The sequence below is a fragment of the Physeter macrocephalus genome, chromosome 13 (assembly GCF_002837175.3).
Source record: "Physeter macrocephalus isolate SW-GA chromosome 13, ASM283717v5, whole genome shotgun sequence".
Classification (NCBI taxonomy): Eukaryota; Metazoa; Chordata; class Mammalia; order Artiodactyla; family Physeteridae; genus Physeter; species Physeter macrocephalus.
Window position 1 is genome coordinate 34,052,053 of NC_041226.1, and position 22,728 is coordinate 34,074,780.

Genomic DNA, 22,728 nt, shown 5'->3' on the forward strand with positions numbered 1-22,728 from the left:
GTTAAGAATCTGCGCTTCCACTGCAGGGGGCGTGTGTTCAATCCCTGGTCGGGGAACTAAGGTCCCACATGCCACGAGGCCAAAAATAAAAATAAAATTAAAAAAAAAAAAAGAAAGAGGAAAAAATTTGTAAATTTAAGATCCTACAGGAAAAAAACATGTGAGCCAAAGATTTTATATCCAGTAAAACTGACTAAGCAATAAAGGGCAAATACTGTTATCAACATGAAAAACTCAGGGAATACTGTTTCCATGACCTCTTCAGACAAATCTACTAAAGAACAAACTTCAGACAAACGAAATGACTAAGAGAAATATTAACAAAAGGACTGGTTGTGAGAATTAAAATAGTTACTCACAGAATTAAAGACTAAACAGGGGTTAAATACAGTTAGTAAATGCTAAAGTAGTATAAAATGTAATGGCTATATTCTCCATGTAGATATAGTACAACAAGGAAAAACAACAGCTGGAGATGTGGGCAGCACATGCGAAAGAAAAAAATTTTAAATACATACACAAATACATACACATACTTTTTTCCTTTGCTCTCTCTCCACTGAAAAGGCCTACAAACAGTGATTAACCCACTAGCAATAAGTATCCTTGACGCCCAGATTGTTCTTGAAATATCATTTCCCACTAAAAGAAATGACAGATTCCAGGTCTAGTGTGGGAAAAGAGGGGAGTCTGTGTAATCTTACCTTACCAGATAGAAATGAAACAGTGTAAAATAACAGGGCCATGCCAACCAAAATGACTAGAAGCCAACTGTACAAGGTACCACTGGTTGAAGATGGGACAATTTAAGCTTCACTAAGAATAATAATATTAAAAATAATATATCACCTTTAGAGGATGATAGGGACCAATTCAATATCTTGAAAACTGGCAAATAAAAGAATCAAGCATTTATCCTAAATTTCCTATATCATAAGGTAATCAGTATTTGTGAGAAAATGTCTCTTTATAAATATATTCCAACTAATAAATGAAAATAAAAGTACAGAATTTTAATGATAAACTGGACATGAAGTACTCCCTAATACAGAACATACCTCCTACGGTCTTACCAAAGGGATCAAACCTGAGTCTGATCAAGCCTCTGGATCTAGCTGCCTCTTTGCAGGAAATGCAAAGGAAAGAGAAACATGTTAACTTTACCACGAGTATGCAATCGGCAAAATACAGACTGCCTTAGATAAAATAAAGGGAACCTAAAGATTAAAAAAAGTTAAAGATATTCCAATTTTACAATATAAGCAACAGGGCTTCCCTGGTGGCGCAGTGGTTGAGAATCCGCCTGCCGATGCAGGGGACACGGGTTCGCGCCCCGGTTTGGGAGGATCACACATGCCGCGGAGCGGCTGGGCCCGTGAGCCATGGCCGCTGAGCCTGCGCGTCCGGAGCCTGTGCTCCGCAACGGGAGAGGCCACAACAGTGAGAGGCCCGCGTAACACAAAAAAAAAAAAAAAAAAAAAAGCAACAGTAAACTATGGTGTCTGGTGGTATAATTTTGGGAGATAAAATTAAAGAAAGTCAAGGAAGTAGTTCCTATAAAAGTCAAGGTAGTGATTTAGGAAAAAAAGCAAGATTTGAGACAGGGTAGATGGAGGGCTTTCTAAGTTGGCTGACAAGGTTCTTTTTATTGATCTGGGTGGTGTTCTTATGATAAATTATTAAGCCACATATTTATTTGTTGGTGTTTTCTATAACTGTGTTTTATTTTATAAATCAAAAGTTAAAAAAATCAGAAACCCTGGTTTCTAGTCCTAGCTACTAACTGGGGGCTGTTGCACACGTCATTTGCAAAATGTAGAGATGCTCTAAGATAATTCCAGACCTAATGTAAATAAAAAACCACCTCAGTAACTACAAAAATCTCTACTAAATGAAAGAGTATAACAAAGCCATCCTTAACAAACAAACAAAAGAAAAGCCAGAAGATGATTTTTAACTCACCAAAACAATGCAATACAGCTTTCCCAAAGGCTACCAAAGAAAAAGAAAAGAAAGAAAAAAATCTAGCGTAACAGTAATAATATACAAGGAGTAGACAAAACCTAAGACTATCTGAATTTTCTTTCGGACAATTTTATTTTCATACCTCAAACAATCCCAAGGGCAGGGTTCCCAGTCTATGTAAACCACCCTGGAAAACTTCTGACAGTAAAAGAATTTGAAATAATTTTTACATTGAGGGTAAGAAGCTATACCAACCACACTTATTTTCTTGAGGGTGGGGAGAAGCCATTATATTGTACCAGTTAGGAAATGGTAGTAAATCGGGGAAGAGGGTTGTCGTGAGTGCCTCTGAGGAAGGCCGGGTTTTGGGGGCGTCTTGCGCTCGCTGAGGGGGCACCTCGGGAACATGGCGGAAGGAGATAATCGCAGCACCAACCTGCTGGTTGCAGAGACTGCAAGTCTGGAAGAGCAGCTGCAAGGATGGGGAGAAGTGATGCTGATGGCAGATAAAGTCCTCCAATGGGAAAGAGCCTGGTTGCCACCTGTCATCATGGGTGTGGTTTCTTTGGTTTTCTGACTATCTACTATCTAGATCCATCCGTCCTGTCAGGTGTTTCCTGTTTTGTTATGTTTTTGTGCTTGGCCGACTACCTTGTTCTCATTCTAGCGCCTAGAATTTTTGGCTCCAATAAATGGACCACTGAGCAACAGCAGAGATTCCATGAAATTTGCAGCAATCTAGTAAAAACTCGACGCAGAGCTGTGGGCTGGTGGAAACGCCTCTTTACGCTAAAGGAAGAAAAGCCTAAAGTGTACTTCATGACCATGATCATTTCTCTTGCTGCGGTTGCTTGGGTGGGACAGCAAGTCCACAACCTCCTTCTCACCTACCTGATAGTGACTTTCTTACTCTTGCTTCCTGGACTAAACCAACACGGAATCATTTCGAAGTACATTGGAATGGCCAAAAGAGAGATAAACAAGCTTCTCAAACAAAAAGAAAAGAAAAATGAATAATACATCTGCTTTATTCAGTGTGATTAATGGTGTATACATTGTCCTTGGGGACAGTGTCTGTTATGCTGTCTGGATACTAAAATGTTACAGATGTAGCCCTTTGCTGTCCCTCATTCTGCCCTTAGTTAGTAGAAATTCTGACTTGCCAAGTAAGGCTTTATGCCCAGGGTCTTCATGGGTGTGTTGTCATCAGCTGGCCTTATATGGACAACTCATTCATCATTACCACTTGTCTTGGTTTTTCTCACCCAGGGTTAAGTGAACTCTTACTTTTAAAATAATATAGTGGTGAACTTGATCCTTTAGTACAGTTAACAGTGGCTTGGGATAACTGTTCAAGTTGATCTTTGCTTTAGCTGGATACAAGATAGTGGTCTGTGACTACAGGAAGCTGGTTCTACTGTCTCCTTCCACAGTCTGCTTAAACAACTGTCTGGCTTCGTGAATATAGAAACCAAGTTTACCACATCTGATGAAGAGACCAGTTAAGATTCATTCCTCATTCTGTTTTGATACTGTGGGAGAAGAATCCTCATGGAATAAAATGAAAGTAATTCCATGGCCTAGTATGTGTTGGCTTCTCCCTTGTGCAGAATTTAGCAATTTGTTGGAAACATTGATCCTTCCTCCCAAATGGGGAATCTGACAGGCTTAGAACTCTTGTTCCCGTGCACTTAAACTTGAAGTTAGTACATCCTTAAGGGCTTTTTAGTAGCAGGCTTACGCAAAATGGTATTTAGGATTTTTAGCATACTTTTAATTTTATATTTTCAGCTAACTGAAACTAAAGTACATAATAGGTTAAGAGTCATGTCTATGACCTTCACTCCAAGACCAGCCAATAAAGAACAAAACTTATCCTGTGTTTAGTCAAGATTCATTTCAGTAGAAAATCCTACTAGTTTTTCAAGACCAGAATAAGCCTTTAAAGATAAGCCTCAAGATTCTCATTTTATGGTAACACTGGCTGCTTTTGGTCCCCATAGATGGAGTAGTTGAAATCTGTAGGAATGAACCTCTGAGGGCTGGAAATGTGACATATTTCGGAACAATTCTTAAACTGATTAACTAGCTGTAATATAGTTTTGTGAATTTATTGCACTGATGCTGTAAAACCTGGACCTTGTGGTATATCTGTTCCTAAATAAGTGTTGTTTTCTCCCCTTCAATATTGCTGTAAACAGTGGCACCCATGTAGCATATGTTTGACCTTTCTTTTTTAATGTTTCATATACAAACTACCGTAATTCACATGTGCTTCCTCATTGTAAATAAGCTTGTCTTCCTAGATTTTTGTGTGTATGTGTGTTCTACCAATTAACTACTTTTGCAGTTTTAATCCTGTATTATTTCTTCTACTTTGTTTTGTGTAAAAGAGGAAAAACTTAAAAGCTGGAATCCCCCCAAAAAAAAAAAAATCAGGGAAGCATGAAATTAGGAATGAATGCCTTTTGTACATCAATATGATTAACCCATTATGGATGTTTAAAGTACGTATAGAATTTATTCTCTTTAGGAATAAGTAAGAACTGAAAGGATGTCTCTCAAGTACAAACCAAAATAAAGAGGGGTTTAAGTTTACTGCCACCATTGAAGCTTTAGAACCAGACACACTCTTCTCCTCCTTGTTCATACCTGTTCTACTGGGCATCCTTTTCCAAAAAAGACCAAGTTCTTCCATCTGTTACAGTAGATAACCCTTCCCCCTTTGATGATTTTTACACGAGGCCAAGTGTCAGAGAATTTCTTCATAGCTACACTGTGCCCTTTGAACGTTCATTTTGACGTTATGCACGTGCAAACTAGCGTGGAACCCACAATGGCTTGATAACAGTTTTATGAGTAATGTTCACCATGTTCAGCCTTTCAATCCTATTAACTTCTAGTCTTTGGCTGAATTAACGTTACACTAAAAGACTCTCATCTTGTCCAGCCCAGTAGTTCTCATCCTTGACTGTACCCTAGAAACGCCGAGAGAACATTACTAAATACTGATGCCTGGGGCCCACCTGACTTAATTGTAAATGACAGGACCCAGGTATCAAGATTTTTAAAGCTCCCCAGATGATTCTAATGGATATCAAGGTTGAGTGCCACTGTTCCTGGCAACTTTTTTTCCTATTTCTTCAATTACCTAATAGAAGAAATTTTCACATATTGAGGTATGGGGACATTATTCTGGTTTATACATTTGTTAATTTGTGTTTTATGCTGACTAAAACAGCCTGTTTGTGGCCTATCAAACATACATTGTACATCTGCTTTAATCATTAAAGAAAAGTGTGCACTGACCAGGAGTAAAGAATGTCCATGTTAAAAATAAAGATTAAATGCCTCCCTTCCTGGGAGGCCAATGCTGATACTCCTTAAATGATAAGACTCCCTTCCCAGATGCCAAGGCCATACTGTGTACATGCTGATCTGTGTTTTGGGTATTTTTTTGAAACCCTGAAGGAATGTATCCCTGACTTGTTTGATGTTCTTTGTTCTGACAAGACATAAAACTGTGCTGAAAACCATGCTTCTCCAGAGCAGTTCCTCAGAGTTATCTGAGAGGCTGTCTCCCAAGCTATAGTCTTCAGTTTGGCTCAAATAAAGCTCTTTTCTATTCCCATTATAGATGATTTATTGATTATTTCCATTGACATACCTTTTCCCTTCATTCACGGAAAAACAATTGTACATAATACATAGCATTTTTCTCAATTTTTCACTTATTCCTTCAGAACTGTTCCTTCTTTCAAAAGGTTCATTCCATATGGATATTTGCTCTTCACTTTCATCTCCATTATAATCACATGCCTCTTCTTTCTGGCACTTTCAAAGTTTTCACTACTTTTGCAGTTATCAGACATAAGCTTAATCATATTCATTAAAGTCTAAAAAGTAAGCATGAACATAGAAAAATAACTTAGATCAAGAAACAGCTCAATAACCAAGATGAAAACAACCTCAGATGACCTCTAATGCCACAACTGGTATAAGCACCATTGGCCCTGTCAGGCTCTAAAATTCTAGTAAATTCTACTAGTAAGTAACAATGTTTCTATATCTGGTGTTTTAAAAAGTGCTGTAATGAAAGAAAAGATGTCTTAAAGAGCCATAAGATTTTTAACAGACCAAAAATACACAATTCTAGTTTGAATCTAATATAATTTCATCCTATAAAAAAAAAAGAAAAGATGACTGCTTTCTTCATATTCATCTCCTGCCTAAACAAAAACACAATGCAGTAACAGCAGAGAACACTATACACCACTGGTGCTGCTCAGAACAACTTGTAAGAAAGCTGGATGAATCTGAGCTGTTAGAAGATAATATTAATTGTACATAAATAAAACCTGTCCTATATAGGCACAAATGGAAATGAAAATGCCAGACAGATTAGGAAATACTCTTAAGAAGAAGTTGCTTCATTGCCCTGAGGCTCTGAAATTTTCTCCTAATCAGCAAGCAAGACCTGGAGACAAACAGGCAAAGTATTGCTAAGGGTACTGATGATAAACAGGTTAAGTGTCTAATACTGAGTTCCAGCCACTTTTACCAAGCTTTTATGTGGCAGGGATGCTTTGATCAAATCCCTAACCTGAAATGTAAGCCAAAAAATAACCCGTATTTATTTTACCAAGAATGTGTAACTATTTATGGTTCATCTAAGTTTCTAGTGGTTAAAATATAAGCTTTTTAAATAACAGCAATGACAAAAAATAGAGGAAATAAAACAAGGACAACAACAACTTGATTTACCTGTATCTGACAATGTTTCCAAAATTTACATATGAAACTGAAATCTAAAAAATAAAATACACACTGAAAGTTATGAAAACACCCTCAATCAAGTCTAGATTTTCTACTTGGAGAAAGCGTTCATACATACAAATGAACACACAACTAATATTTTCTCAAAACACAGTCTCTTCTGATCAAAATATGCCTAGAAGGCTGATGCTGCAGAAAACTCTGTCCTCCATGTTTGAGAACACCATGACCTACTGAGCTAGAACAAGTGATAATACCTTTCAAAATACTTTTGAACACTACATATACACATCTATATACATACACATACGTGAAAGTCTATAATCCTGTGCTTATGAACTCAATTTACACTCAGTCATTTCATCATGAGAAACTTTCGTTACAATCTTTCTATTTGCCTTTTAAAATTATGTTCTATAATACTTGTTATTTAACTTTATTTTTTATTAAAGAAGACTAAGCAAGAACTACAGAAATACTTAAGACAGGATTCAAGGAGTAAAGCTAAACGCCATCCAAACTTTTCTAACAAATGCCTCGGAGGAGCCCTTGAAGTCACTTGACCGCAGTCTAGATTGACTAGGAAAGGAAAAAATTAGAAACAAAGTCAAAGGAAGCTAGTAAACTTCCAGGAGCACTTATAAAAGAGGATTTCTGCTTCATTCCCTGGAAAAAGAAATCAAAAAGGAAAAAACTAAATACAAATAGGGAATAAAGGATAGATGTTATAATTATGCACCTTAGAAATGTGAGATTAGGCCTTTTTAATTTCATGTCAGCCCACCTAAAATGAGCTTGTTACTTGCAGCTGGGATACAGTTTCCAATGACATATTGGGGGGTGGCGGGGGATGTCAAGGAGCCTGTAAGAACTTTAGATTCCAACCTAGTGCAATCCTCAGGAACTAGAAGTATACAATTTGAAGAGAGATTTTTAAAGTATTATATCCACACCTAATGGTACAGCCAAAAAAGACCATGTGCTGATAGGTCGTAGTTGTAGTGGCTGTAGTCTGTATAGAAGTAAACTGCCTGGACAGTGTCGTCATCTCAACATATAAAAATAAATTAGGAAAAAAGAAAAAGAAGATGAATGGTTATTTGAGACATAATCGTTCTTAAAAGACATCATAAAGGTGTTATACTACACAGCATAAAACAAAATATCCCTCAAAACTCTTTAAATGTCTCTCTCTCTCTCCCCCTCTGAAACTCCACCTCCCCACAGAGGACCAGACATCTTTCTGGTTCTCCTGTCCTATCGCTCAAACACGCCTGGCTGATTCTCCTCTTCCTCATTTCACTTTCTGGGATATACGTTTTGGCCTCTCTAAGTTGTCTCTAGTTTTGAATTGCCACACATCACCCTGAAAAACCCTAAAAGTGGAACAGCAAATTCTTTCTTCTCAACAAATAGAAAAGAGATTTTATTTTTACTAATCCTTTGCAACGGGTTGGGGTCGGAGTAGGGGGGTGTAGGCAACTCGTTGATCTAAATCCTACTTTCTACAGCTATCCTCTTTAACATTCTTTAGTTGCATATAAATTAATCCATGGTTTTCTGTTAACCCGTCATGGGAGATTTCCATATTACCCAGACAAAAAACACCCAGAAAATAAACACAACATATACATTGATGTCACAGATAAAGGGTATTATACACCTAAACAAAAAAGAAATAAGAAAAGGAAAACTTGGTGAAGCCAGCAACTCTATTAGGATATATCTCCCAAGCCTGGTTGGTTCCACTCAAAGCACAAGAATCTTAACTACAAAAATCATCACTTAATATCTGAAGGGGGCTTTAAAAAATGTTTAAGGAAAAAAAGGATTAAAAATAATTGAACCACACATAATAAAAGAGAATTATACTCACAGTTGGGTTAAGCATAATTAAATACATTTATATGGTAGATTTGTACTTTAAATTCTAGCTCACTTCCATTTAGAAAATAGGAAAATTATTTGGCAACTGTGGTTTAAGAGATCCTCTCCTGTTCTAGAATTTTCTTCATCCTACCTTGTTCAGGAACTGAGGGTTCTCTTCCATTTGGACTATCATGTCACATCCTACTTATAAGGTCCTTACCACTAATTGCAGAATAGTCTTACCCTCCAGCAAGTAATCGTACATAGGTAAAATCTGTATCGTTCTTTTTTGAAAGAAGTTTTCTCCAATAAACTTGTTGCTAAGCACAAGTCATTTACCAAGGGATGGGCACCTGGCCTTGTAGTGCCTCCCCATCTATGCTCTGAGTATACTGGGTGAGGGGAGGATCTTTTAAGATACTCCTTTGGATGGAAAGAGAAATTTCCAGAGTGAATTAAAGAGATAGCCCACATAGGCCAAAGTGTAACTGGATGGTCTACCAGGATGTTTACAGCAGCAAAGCAAAATCCCAGCTTAAAGCAGCTTCAATAAGAACTGGCATCACCTCACATAATGGAAGAGTTTGGAGGCAGGACTGCACTGGGCCAGAGCAGCAGCTCCATGACATCAGGCGTCAAGCACCCCACACCCCCTCACAGTCACGACAAGTAGTAGGGAAAGGCAGCTTTCCTGCTCTGGACCCTTTTATGAGGGAGAGAAACCTTTCTCGGAAGCCCCCACCAGACCTGGCCATCAGACTGTACTGGCCAAACCTGGATCACATACCCATGCCCTAGGAACTTAGAAACACGTGAATCTGGCATTTTTAGCCTCAAATATGATATTTGCTTAGTAAATTTTAATAATCTTTCCTAACTGAAGAAATTCAGTCTTACTATTTGGCCACCTAAACTGAAACCACCTACTAAGATCTTGGAAACAACCTAGTTTGATCGATGGTTTTTATTGTTTTTTTGTTTTTTCCTATTTTAAAACCAAGCTGATCTATTTTAGGGCTATTTTGAGTGTTAACATTTCAAAAGCGTTTTCAAGAAATCAACTATAGGCACCAATACTATTTTCCAAAAAATAATATTAATGCTTACCCACAAAAGAGAATCTCAAAGCAAATTCTAAGACTAAAATGTTAACATCTGACAAAGTCCCCACATCCTCTCTAGAACAACCTATCTATGAACTTTGTTTTTCTCAGAGAAACTTTTTCAGTACTCATTAACCTAAATGTACTGGTATAACAAAGTCCATATCCTAGAGTTAATAAAATGTGTTTTTACTTCTAGAGCAAAAACAGATGACTGGTCAGCTTGAACTTTCTACAATGTTAACCATTTGCTGAATTATTCAGAACCCTCCTAGGAAAAGCCATGACTCTCCACACACCAATTAAATGCTTTAATCATACTTTAGATAACTAATCTATTTCAATCCTGATAATCTAATTACTTAATTCTGGTAAATAAATTCCAGCCCAAGTCCAAAATAATTAGAGTATTAAACTTTAAAATCAGTGAATGTAAGCTGAAACAGATCCACTGTGAAGAAGTTCAAAATGGTTTATTCTATTAAAAAGTCAGTTTATCTGAAATTCCAGAATTAAACTGCACTATTATGCTAGGGTTTTCTATACCAGTTCTAACTAATGTATTATCTCTTGTAATTATACTAAGTGGATTCATGCTTGTTGGATTTAAAATTCCCTAACAGGAGACTCTGCCCTGATGACTCTACATAAAACAGGTACACCATCTCCACTCCCCCTGCATTTTTTTCCCCACATCACATTTCACCTCCCATTACATGTGTTTGTGTGTTTCTGTCATGTGTGTCTCATTGCTCCATAGGATACAATGACACACTATCTTGGTGCTCAATTGCCAGGGCCTTAAATACAGACACTTTTATTAAGTGCCTGACATACAGACACTTAATAAATGTGTTGAGTGAACAAATGAATGTCTTAGAAATGTAGACTCACTAATAAGAAATTTGTATTTTTACTGAGGTACATTTACTTATATTTTTAATTGTGGTGTAATGATTTCAACAGTAAGAATTTCAACAGTAAATCACAAAGAAAAATAAAAAACAAACAATTGCTACTACAACCACTGCTACCACAAGAGGCAGCAACCAGTTAAAAATCTGTTACGTGCTAATCACAGAATAAACAATTTAATTCTAACAACAAGTCTATGGTGTAGGTACTAGCCCCATCTTATGGACGAGGGGATTGAGGATCAGAAAGATAAAATAAGACATCCAAGATCAAACAGAGGATAAATAGTCAATCCAAAACACAGAGCTCTGACTCCTAAATCCCCACTGTTAATTTGTGATGGCCAAGTATCATCAAGGGACAAAAGCAATTCACATCTCAATGGCAAGATACAGAGCCCATAGAAAGAACTGGGAAAAGCACAGTACTCAGTGAATTCTAAATCTGAACATCAGGCGGCCAAAAAATGAGACATGTTTAAAAATTAAACATCACTTGAGTCTTTCTTCCAAAAGAAATACCTCAGAATCACTGACTGGTCTAGTAGATAAATGGAGTTAAAGTATAAATAACTTATATTCTTATAAGCTGGCCTTGGGTTAAAGTATCCAGTGAAAACTACAGTGTGTTTAGTTATTTTTCTCCAATCCAATTCTATTTTATATTCAGCCAAAAGCATTTTCTACTGTCTTTCTACCGAGCCTTGCTTCTTCATTAGCTTCCATTTTATATTTTTCCTCCAATCCACTTAGTCGCAATTTTTTTATGACAACAAAGCTCATTTGTTGTTCCATGAAATAAATATAATTGATTCTGTGTGCCAGTCATGTTTCTCAGACATTTAGTTATTACTTCCACCCACATATTTCATGTTTCCCTAGAAAAGTGGCAGCCACGTGGATTCTTAATGCTCCTTTCAGTGTCTACATTTATAATTTGTTACAAGCCTAATTTTATCCACAGGGAAACTCACATTAAAGATATGCCTCTACGCCACTATTATGTATCCTGATCTAGGTAGTTAGAGTAAAATCAGTCTCACTTTTCTACAATACAAGTATTATCCCAGTTTATAAGTGACATTAGAAATCAATACCCATCTTAATTCACTAACAAGGAGGGGTGTCCCAGAGTGAGTGGACCAAGCAACCACAGTGCTTCTTAACTGTGAGTGGCCAAAAAGCAAAAGCAGTTTAAAAGTTATAAGGTGAGAAATACTTTCAAATTAAACAAACTTATTATAATACTTGTACCTTTAATTATACATACAAAATCTCTATGATTACGGTTGCCCGCAAACTTAGGCACTTCATTAGGCAAATGTATTGTTTTCCATACCACAACATGCTTCAGCAGAAGCTCTCAACTTGACAGTTTTACTTACTGTCTTGGAAGCAGTATTAATGTACTGCATCACCATTTCTTTTTTGATACTGAAGTCCTTTTCCCGCAATGGTGCCTTTTTATCTTCATTTAAATTCATATCTTCCTGGAAAACACAATTTAAAAGCCTCGTTTTAGAATCTAAGTAGAGCAACAATTCTACATACACAATGAACAGAAAATCAATAATTTGTGACTAAAGCAGCATTAACTGTTTTGGAATGATTTACATGTAGCTCTGCCAGGAGAAAAAAGAGAAAGGACCTGGAGATACAGAGAACAGAGTATTCTAGATCATTTTAGCAGGTAAAACACTTACCAGAAAAACTTTTTAAATTCACAGCAGGCTAGTAAAATTACATTCACATCACTATAGATAATTAGACAGTTGAAGATTTCTGCCTTCCATAAGCTTATTAGGATTCACACTTTATATATAATTGTGAAATATATATATTACATATAGATGTATTTATCTATATAATTTATAAATATTATATGTAATATATAATATTTATAATTTATATAGATAAATATATTTTAAAATATAAACATATTTTTACAACAGCTGTACCTGAAGCCATCTTGCACCATTCTGAAAGCGCTGCTCCATATATCATAAGAATTAAAAGGTAAATAAGCCAATCCCTTTCCAGATTCTGGTAAGCTACAAGCACATACCAAATACCTAATACTGATCCTAGCAAAAGGTGAAGCATCCTACAGTTTTAACTGTCTCTTCTCCACCCCTATCAAAAATATTCAATAATTAATTTATTGCATGTTCTAAAGCACATAAAAGTGGCACTCATAAAAAGAAGTACCACCTAAAAACCTAACATTTCTCAACAGCACCAATCAAAAGAAAGGTTTAGGTAAGCTAGATCTTGCTACAGGCCTAATTCTGACTAAAAAATGCAAGTCAAGAATACCCACGTAAAGATATGAATTGCGACCAGAATCTATCAGCTCAGTTGACAAAGGAAGGGAGGTTGAGGTAAGACAGAAATGGCTGAAGGAGAGGGCAGCTCAAATGGATTTCCTCCTGATCTTAGCCTTGGGTCATCTGTGTGCAATGTAGGACATCTTAATGTATATAAACTACATATACACTCAGAAACGTGCCCATAAAAATCAGGACTTTGGATCACCTAGGGAGCCCAGAAAGTTAAATTTCTTCTAAGTTTTATAAGCGTCCTACAATTCAGACACTGTAGTTTATGCCTTTAGCTGACTCAGTTTTTGGCTACCATAACTTTGAAGCAATTAAAAGTCAAAATTCCCTTCATTTCACCTTGATACAAAATTTAAGATATTAGAAGTTGTCCCATTTGACACTCCAATAAAAGGTAGCAATTAGTAATGTCACTCTTGGCTATTCTGTTAGAAATATCCTATTATGTGAATAATGGTTTATTTTGTTTGTTTTTTTTTTCTCTTAAGCCAGTGATTTTCAATACACCTTAACACCACTTAGGAAGCATTCTGGAAATGTCTCAGGGCATTTTGGTTGTCATGGTGACTGAGGTGATGCTACCAGCATTTACAGGGGAAAGGTGTGCTAGACATTCTGCAACACATGAGCTAATCCTACACAATAAGAAACTGTCCTGCATCCCACAGAGAGATACACGGAGAGAACGAGAGAGGGAAAATCATAATTATCTACGCCTAGACTCTAATTCAACGAAATTAGATGTACAACAGAATTAATATGTAAATTGTTACATATTTAATACTTTATATATTATGTAACTTAATATACATTAAATTTTCCAAGAATCCAACTACTCTGTAAATTATGGTTACACTGTTTTTGTTTTAAGCTTTACCATCATTTGTGTTCCATTTCTGAAATTTAGGTATCCCAGGACAATGCTGCTTGTGGTATCTGAATCAACAGAACAGCACACCTATATCAACCTACATCGTAGCTGTTGTACTGACAGTAGCATGAGGCAAAGACTCCAGAATGTGACTTTATTGTGTCTTCTTGAGTAGTCGATGGCCAACTGTTTACACTGAAATACATACTGTTTTATTATATAGTACAGTAAGGCATTATATGTTGATTTTTTTAAAATTATGAGTGGAGACAGCTTATATAATCTATAAAGAATTTAACTAAGAAAAAGTAATGAGGAAGTTAAGGAGCAATTGTTATAAAAGGTGTGTGTGAGGGGCACCTAAGAGCACAGAGAACATCTGTTTTAAATTATTCACTGTATTTTTTATTTTCTGTCTAATGGCCAAATGTGACCCAGCCTCTTTAACCAGCAAATTAAAATACTTAATAGATATAGAAAACTAAAAAACAGAAAACCCATTAGCTGTGGCTGAAATCAAAATAAAATTTTAAGGTGGAGAGTTATAAGAAAGAAAAGGCTACTACTTTCTTTCTGGAAAGGCATCTTCAAGATGACATGAGCTTATACACAAAAGTTGTATGTTTGGAATTAAGGAAGAAACCCAGAGTTCTCCCAACTTCTTTCCTCTGGCTTATCCCACCTCTCTTGTCTAAATATGACACTCAACTCCATAACAAAAGTTTGATGACAGTGCGTGCTTAAAAACAAGAGGAAACAAAGAAGAAATGATACTACAGAGAAGTTTGGAATCAACTACATAATCACACAAACCTTCCAGGATCACTCACTAGGTAGGTAACTTCATCCAACAGATGGTCCTTCTCTTTACATCCAGGAAGAAATGAAACTCAAAAGAGTAAGAAAAGTTCTGCCCTTTACAAATGGAAAAAGAGAAATAAGGGAGTGATGGAAAGAAAAAAAAATGTATGTATCTATGGAATAGGGTACAGGATTTTTAGAATGGATTTTGAATCTTTATCAGTAGAGAAAAGGGCTTAAAAAGAAGAAAACTCTACAGGACACTGGCACTGAACCTCTGAGGGTCACAGAGTCCTAGTGAAATGTATTGGAAGCTTCTTCCTAGAAAATGCACATCCATATTTTATGTTACAGTTCCAATTCAAGTTAAGCTGAACATCTTCCAAAGCTATCCAAGAACCTGGAGGTGGGAGGCAATGCGGGAGGCAAGCAACTCTATTTAATAAGCCCCTGCCTTAAGGCAAAACCTTCAGCATGAGATTTTGAATATCACATAGTCTAAACTCCATGTATGTATTACACAACAGAAAATACAGGCTCATAGAAATGAAATGACTTTTCAGAGCTATCTGGTTGTTAGAAGCTTGAGAACTGGAGCCCAGACACCCAGTCTAGGGCAGTTTCCAGATAACTGTAAAGGGTCTCTTGTGAGCAAGTCATCAGTTTTCACATTAGTGAGTTCACAGCTGGTTAGTATGATCATATCGCATTTCCATTGTCTTAGGTCATGTTTCCTAGAGGCAGACCTGGGACAGGGATGCAGGTGCAGGTGATTAATGAGGGGGATGCTCTCAGGAAAAGGGGACTGAGACAGGGACATTCGAAAATGTGGCCTCAGCTGGATTCTCGCTTCAGCCTTAAGTGCACAGCAGTAGACAGTACCTGGAGGGAGAGGCCAGCCTTGACACCACCCAAGTCAGTCAGCCATTAGCTGCAGGACCCCAGTTCCCTGAGGCCAAATCTCTGGATTAAGAGGGCAGCTGTGAACCACCAGGAGCCAACACTCACACCTGGGTACGCCCGCAACCAGCCTGGTGAAGGGGGTCTTGGAGGGGCACCAACAGTGTCCACTACACTATTTGAAAATAACTTACATTATATTATAATAAGCCTTCTTTCTAAGCAGAACTGAAAAATACAGAAACCCACATTTATGGCCTACACAAGCAATATAAACCGCTGTGTGTTAACCAATTCTTCCATTCAAACATAGGTCAGGATATGTAGTACACTGTATAGATACAAAATGATACTGTAGCTACAGATTTTATAACAGCCCTGAAAAACAGCTTACTTCAATATATATCTATATATTGATATATATGTAACTCAATAAATATCTATAATAAATAAAATAATAAACAGGAAATACATAGAACACATAATTGTACAAGGCCTGAGGAATGATTTGAATGAGGCTAATATTTCAGTAGATATGAGATAAATATCTGTTTCTTTAAATGGAAAAACCTTATCAGTTGGCTATTTAACTGAATATAGCTCATTTAAAAATATATTTTGAGTAGTCATCAATCAAAACTTTAGTGTCTGTCAATCTGAAGAGTAATTATTGGTTTTGTTGTGAAAGTTCTATTAATACCTTAGCAACATACATTATGAATTAACTCACTTATAGCACTACCTTCATATACATGCTTAAACAGTTTTTTGCCTGGGGAAACTGGGAGTTGCAGCATCAAAAAGTAATTTTCCTCTAGTTAATTACTTTCTAATTAAAAACTATACTTAAATTGAATCACTGTGCTACTTCACTATGTGAGTGTGACTGGCACTAGGGGCAGATTTCAGAAATACAGGGAAGAAATACTGAAGAAAAAAAAATTAAGGGGCATGCTAAAAAATAAGCAGGATTCTTGGAAAGTGTCAAGGTCATGAGAGATGAGGAAGTACCACTGATCAGGAGATGAAAGAGACATGGAAAACCAAACGTAAGATGTGATGCTGGGCTGTAACCTAGAACAGGAAAAGCACATGAGTGGGAAAACTGCTAAAATCTGAATAAAGTCTGGTTTGGTAACTACTGTACCAACATTAATTTCTTAGTATTAATAACTGCACTAAAGTTATATAAGATGCTGGCATTAGAGGAAGTTGGGTGAAGGATATAAAAGAATTCTCTGTACTATTTTTGCAACTCTTCTGTAAGTCTAAGATTATTTCAAAATAAAGTTTTTTAAAAACTAAATTAAAATATTCATAAAAATTCTGCTTTAAAAAATAATTTGAAAAGAACAAGAAAAATGGAACATCCTACATTCTTTAAAAATACAGTAGTTTTTTAAACGTCCACTAAATAAAACTTTGTAGTGCATTGGCCACAATAAATACACACAAACTTGATGGAAGGGAAGGAAGTAGAGAAACCACTATCAAGACAAATCTGAGGCTACCGAGAGGAAGAGTTAAGACACAGGTAACAGAAGTCCATTCAAAACCTAACGGTCAGGCATCCTTCGGAATTTTCCAAAACACAAAGTTCAAGTTGCTCACATGTCTTCCCATTTTCATTCCAAATCTGCTCTCTGAACCATCCTTCTCACTCATTCTCCCAGCAACACTTGCTACACCTTTTCACAAGGACCTGGTATTTCTATAATCTTAAATAACGGATAAGTCTGAGCCAGGCACTGTGCTAAAACACTTATAAGCACAATTTATTTAATACTCCATAATAACCCTTTGAGGTATGTACTATCCTCTCCTTATTGATGAGAGAACTGAAACTTAGGGAAATCCTGTAAGTTGGCCACAGTCCTGTAGTTTAGATTTGTCTCTCCATTCTTATTTCCATATTATTTATCTCCATTATCTAAAATCCCACTTCCTCTGGGGCTAATACCATCTGACATGCTCCACAGCCAACACCTTGTGTTGACTCCTCTGCCAGCCCATGCCTTCACACCCACAACCAGCAATCTTCATTTCCACTTTCCTCAGCCACGGTCTTCATGACCACACCTGGGCCTTTTCATTAGCTAAAGACTGTTCCACCTCTAGTGTCATCATAATCTCCAAGATCCTTTTCTCTGACCTCAAATCTTCTATCTTTTCACTTCTCCCACTCCCAAGCCAACTATTTTTTGACCTCAATAAAACCTCCAGGGTCGTGACCCCCTCCATTTTCTCCCAATTAGGCTCTTATGGTCCATGACTTCCTACAACATTGATGGGAAATCCTAGTAGTCTCCCCTCACATTCCCTAGAGTACTCATTTCAAACTTGCCATTCTCCAGGAGCTATGAAACCATTGCTTCTACCTACCATTTTCAGTCAGCAAATTTTAATTTCCTCCATGAAAAGGAACCTATAATTCCATTTCCTGTTTCCTCTATTACCAATTTATTTGCACACTAATTTTTCTATGCCAACTCTTGCCTCTATCCAAAGATAATCCCATTCATTTATGCTCTGGATCCTCTTTCCTCTCACCTCCTAAAAGGGCACTGCACATCAATTACCCTGTTTTAATCCCGTTTCACTAAATTCTTCTCAGTTGGTTGGGTCTCAGTATATAAACATGTTAATCCTTAATGGATTAAAAATTACAAGAAAAAAGCCTTCCCTCAACCCTAGCTCTCCTTTGTATATGCCTTTCTTTTTCCTCCTTCACAGATAATTGTGTGTGTGTGTGTGTGTGTGTGTGTGTGTGTGTGTGTGGTATGCGGGCCTCTCACTGTTGTGGCCTCTCCCGTTGCAGAGCACAGGCTCCGGACGCACAGGCTCAGTAGCCATGGCTCACGGGCCCAGCCGCTCCGCAGCATGTGGGATCTTCCCGGACCGGGGCACGAACCCATGTCCCCTGCATCGGCAGGCGGATTCTCAACCACTGCGCCACCAGGGAAGCCCCACAGGTAATTTTTAAAAGAACTTTTTTCTACACTTGCTGTCTCTTTTACATTGCATATACTTTTTAGATATTTGTCAAATGAGATATAATAAAACTTCCCAAATAGAATTTTCTAATCCTATTTTGGGACAAACATGAAATGCAGGTAATTTTCTGGGAAATGGAGCTGGAGCCAGAGATAATAGTCACAGCCCCACCCAGCCTTGAACAGTAATGGAAACAAAGTCCAGCTCCAGAGGCAGGGTCTCCAGGCAGTGCTACTGGCACAGGTAAAACTGGCCAAGCTAAAACCCATCATGTCTTCAGGGAGCACTAGCAGAACCACACACAACCTCTGTGACCTGGAACCTTCAATGTGTGGTTGAGCTGTGCAAAGCAGCACCTGCTTGAGAGGTGAGGAGCGCTGAGATCCTACCAAGACTTCACTCACCAGGCTGTGTGACTTTGTGTGGTGCTATGTCCTCTCAGGGGAAAGAAGGTGTACACATTTTTCTAACTTGCACAAGGACACCAAATGGGTAGCTGTGGCCCTGACCTGGAAACCAGGTCAGTGACATGTAGTCAAGCCAGCAGCTTTTAAGATGCTCCAAAGGATTTTTCCTATGTGTCAGATGGGGCCAGAAGTTCCCACAAACCAGGAAAATCCAAGTTTGCTACTATCTTTAGACACCTTGACTCCATCCTAGGCTGATAAAATACCAACACAAAATAAATACCTTCCACTTCTTCTCTGGCAAAACTGAGAGAGAAAAAAAGATGTAATCTTAATACTCATGCACATACATGCAACTAGTGAGCACCAAGGAGTAATCAAGCAGAGAATGGCAAACAGAGAGTGGACATTTTTTCAACTGAATTACAAACATTAGACTATTTTCATTCATGGATGTGGATTTTACAAGACAGCATGTTCATTAAATTTACATACATCAGGTTGAGTGGGATAGTTAACGCCATGGAGAGTCAGACTAAATTCAAAATGATTGACTTATTTGGAGAATTAAGTGAATATACAAGCAGCAAATTGAAGATGGTCAGGTGTGAGGAAATTTACCCAGCGAGGAAAAACACTACAGACAGGCAGAAGCAGGACTAGAGTTGTAAAATGGATCCTGGAAAAACAGTACAATAATGGATCAAAACATTCATAAGGATCAATAAGCATAATATTAAAAGGTAAAAATTGGAAGCACAGCAATAGCAAAACCAAACATTCTTATTAAGTCAACAGCTATCATCTGATTTCAGTAGTGTTCAATGCATTGTTTCATGGGTTAAAGCCAAAATAATTGTTCTTGGTAGCAGTTTTGCTAATGTTTTTTTTCACTACAGCCACAAATTGGTTATATGTTTTAAGAGGTCCACAATGATCCCCTAATTACTTCTCCTGAGACCTCAGAGCTCAACATCCTACAAGAGCAATTTTACCCATACTTCTTCTAAAAGTATAATTCTGTCCTTTCACCACATTGGAATTCATCTTCCATATCACACAATGTCAAAAGGTCTTGCTGATGTTTATCCCTACTGAGGAATGTTCTTACAACCATGAGTGGTTTAGTGCCAAATAAAAACATCAAAGATTTCATGATCTCATTCCAGGTAATTATATACTCCCAAATAGTGCACATTAACTGAATCTCATGTAGTTCTGTAATTTAATATATTGTATTCTTAGATTAGGCTTAAGTAAAATTAGAAAACCTGTAAAAGATAAATACAACCAAAACCCTGGAACTTGGAATTAACTTTATTACTACTTTATATTGAAGATGCCCATAAATATGCTAAAGCTATAAAACAGCTTATCTTTCTTTGTCCATCATTTTTACTACGTTCTTATATTAACCTTTATATAAGGTTTTATAACCTTTACATAATCCTTTCATTTTTTTACATAACTGTGATTATAAAGAGGTCAGATTTTTTGGTTTCACCAATAGTGGGGTTGGATTCACTGTTCTATCCACAATGTCCTTACTCAATCCCAATTAAAATTAACAGGAAATCAGATAGCTAGCTCATTAACAGGACAGCAGCCATAAAATAGCATTTACCCAGAGACTGACAACAAACTCATAAACGTTGTTATTCAACCAAATATTCTAACTGGAGCTTATAGAAAGAGTGCAAACTATTTCAATTTGAAACCAAATTACAATTTAACCTAATGCCAGTTTCAGGGAATAAACAAACACAGAAGAAACTTAAATATCACTTTTTTTCTCACATGCTATAAATTTTAGCAGAATAGACAAGAAATGAGATGAATATGCAGCATGCTGCACAACTCTACCTTGGAATATAATCTGGCTGAAACTGTTCAAGCTTATGCATAAGCACCTACAATCACAGGCAACTGTTACGTAATCCAGCACAAAAGAACACTGCTACTTATAAAAACGGTTTCATTCACTTATTTGCTTTTCAACTTTTCTAAACAAATGGCCATTTCTTCATAAATTACATAAAGGATAAAATGGTTATTTCACAAAGCACAAAGTCTGACTTTTCTAGAGAAGAAAATAAGACTAAAAAAAAGCCTTCATCGTTTGGAAAGGCTGTACCTGCACACTTGCTAATTAGTGAAAGAGCAAGCTTAAACATTAACATAACCTTTATCCTTTTAAAACTCTCCTTTCTAACCATTTGACTGGTTCCACGAACTCCCACCAGGCAAAATCTAAGGCTCCTAAATCATTTATTTTCTCATTTATCTGGATCTAGAAGAAACAATGAGGCACTGACATTATCCCCCTGACAAACACAATCCATGAATCAAGTTGACAATAGCCTTACACTTCTACCCTCTCTTCCTCCTCCTCCCCCATTTGGATTATTATTTGGATTGCTTTTAAACAACCTTTCCTGAAATTTCTACCTGAAGGAGAGGGAGATGGGTGACAACTAATAGATCAGAACAAAGCATTACCATAGAACCTCTCTCGTTTTATCTGGTCAACCCAAAATATACTTTTATAGTTTATAAGAAATAAAAAACACCCATGATACGGAAAAGTAGATTTGTAAAAAATGCTAATACTTGAAATAAACAAACTGCTAGTAACAGCCATGATACAGAAAAGTAGATTTGTAAAAAATTCTAATACTTGAAATAAGCAAACTTCTAGTAGGAATCTATAGCAGTCAATTAGCACTTAAAGAACTAACACAAACGAGCTTTCCTTTGTGTTTCCTTCATTTTCCTTGGTGTTTCATTCAGACTCCTGGTGACCCTAAAGACATCACTTACACATCCAACACAATAGGTGTTCATTTGCCTGACTGAAGAAATAACTATGCATAAATCTTTAACAATGAAAGCGGAAAAAAAAGATTAAAAAAGAAAAAAGAAAAATTATCTTTAGTGTGTACCCAAAGAGTGGCAATGTGGAATAAAGATAGCAATAAGAACCCTCCTCCCACCAACTGTACCAAAAAGTATCAAATTCAATTTTATCAGTTCACTTGAGCTCTTCTTTCTTCCTCTGGACCTTAGTTTCAAAGATATCTGAGTTGACTACAAAGCTAAGAACACAAAGACATCTCAGTATTTAACTCTATGTGTACTAATTTATATCTTTTCTTGCTTAGACATGGTATTCACCAAAGCAGAAGAAACAGACTAACTCATTCAACAATACATGAAGTATGCACTGTGAAGACACGAAGGGAACAAAGATGAATAGTTAAATGTTCATAGTCCAATAAAATACAGTTCTTATGAAAAGATTAGGAAACTGATCTAATGACATAATAAATAAAACAGAAATGTATCACACATAGTCACTCATTTAATCAGTAATGGAGGATATACTCAGTTTAAAAGATAAAAATTAGCAGAACTACACGTCTAACTCATTGGAAGGCGAGTCTAGTGAAGGGCTAGCCAACTTAATTCAAATAACTGAAATGTAAAATGAAAAAAAGGCCTTTACCAAATACTTCAGGAACAGGAAAAAAAAAAATTTAACTCTTTTCTGGGGTTTTCTACTCAGTGCAATGAAAGGAAAAAGAAAGGAATAAGAATAGGAAAAGATACAAAAGTTAGTCACAGATATTCTGATTACATACATAGAAAAATATGAGGAACTCTACAAATAATAAAAACTGAGAATTCAATAAGATTACTGAATACCAAAAGCAACACACAATAATCTTAGTAAAAATGTTAATTTTTTTGAAATACTAGTTACATTTTATAAATGAATAAAGCTCATAA

At 36.7% G+C, this 22,728-nt stretch overlaps 2 protein-coding genes across 2 annotated transcripts in view; one reads left to right on the plus strand and one right to left on the minus strand.

Annotated features, from left to right (window-relative positions):
• Window positions 1–22,728, minus strand: part of DIAPH3 (diaphanous related formin 3) — a 565,759-nt gene that overhangs the window by 474,094 nt on the left and 68,937 nt on the right. Inside the window, exon 4 of the mRNA XM_055089317.1 lies at window positions 12,013–12,117. Coding sequence (XP_054945292.1) covers window positions 12,013–12,117 — 105 coding nt within the window. The remainder of the gene's footprint in view (window positions 1–12,012; window positions 12,118–22,728) is intronic.
• Window positions 2,372–3,723, plus strand: LOC102990137 (ADP-ribosylation factor-like protein 6-interacting protein 1). The gene is given in 2 exon segments (XM_055089316.1): window positions 2,372–2,531; window positions 2,534–3,723. Coding segments are annotated over 2 exon segments (609 nt in total). The 3' UTR covers window positions 2,983–3,723.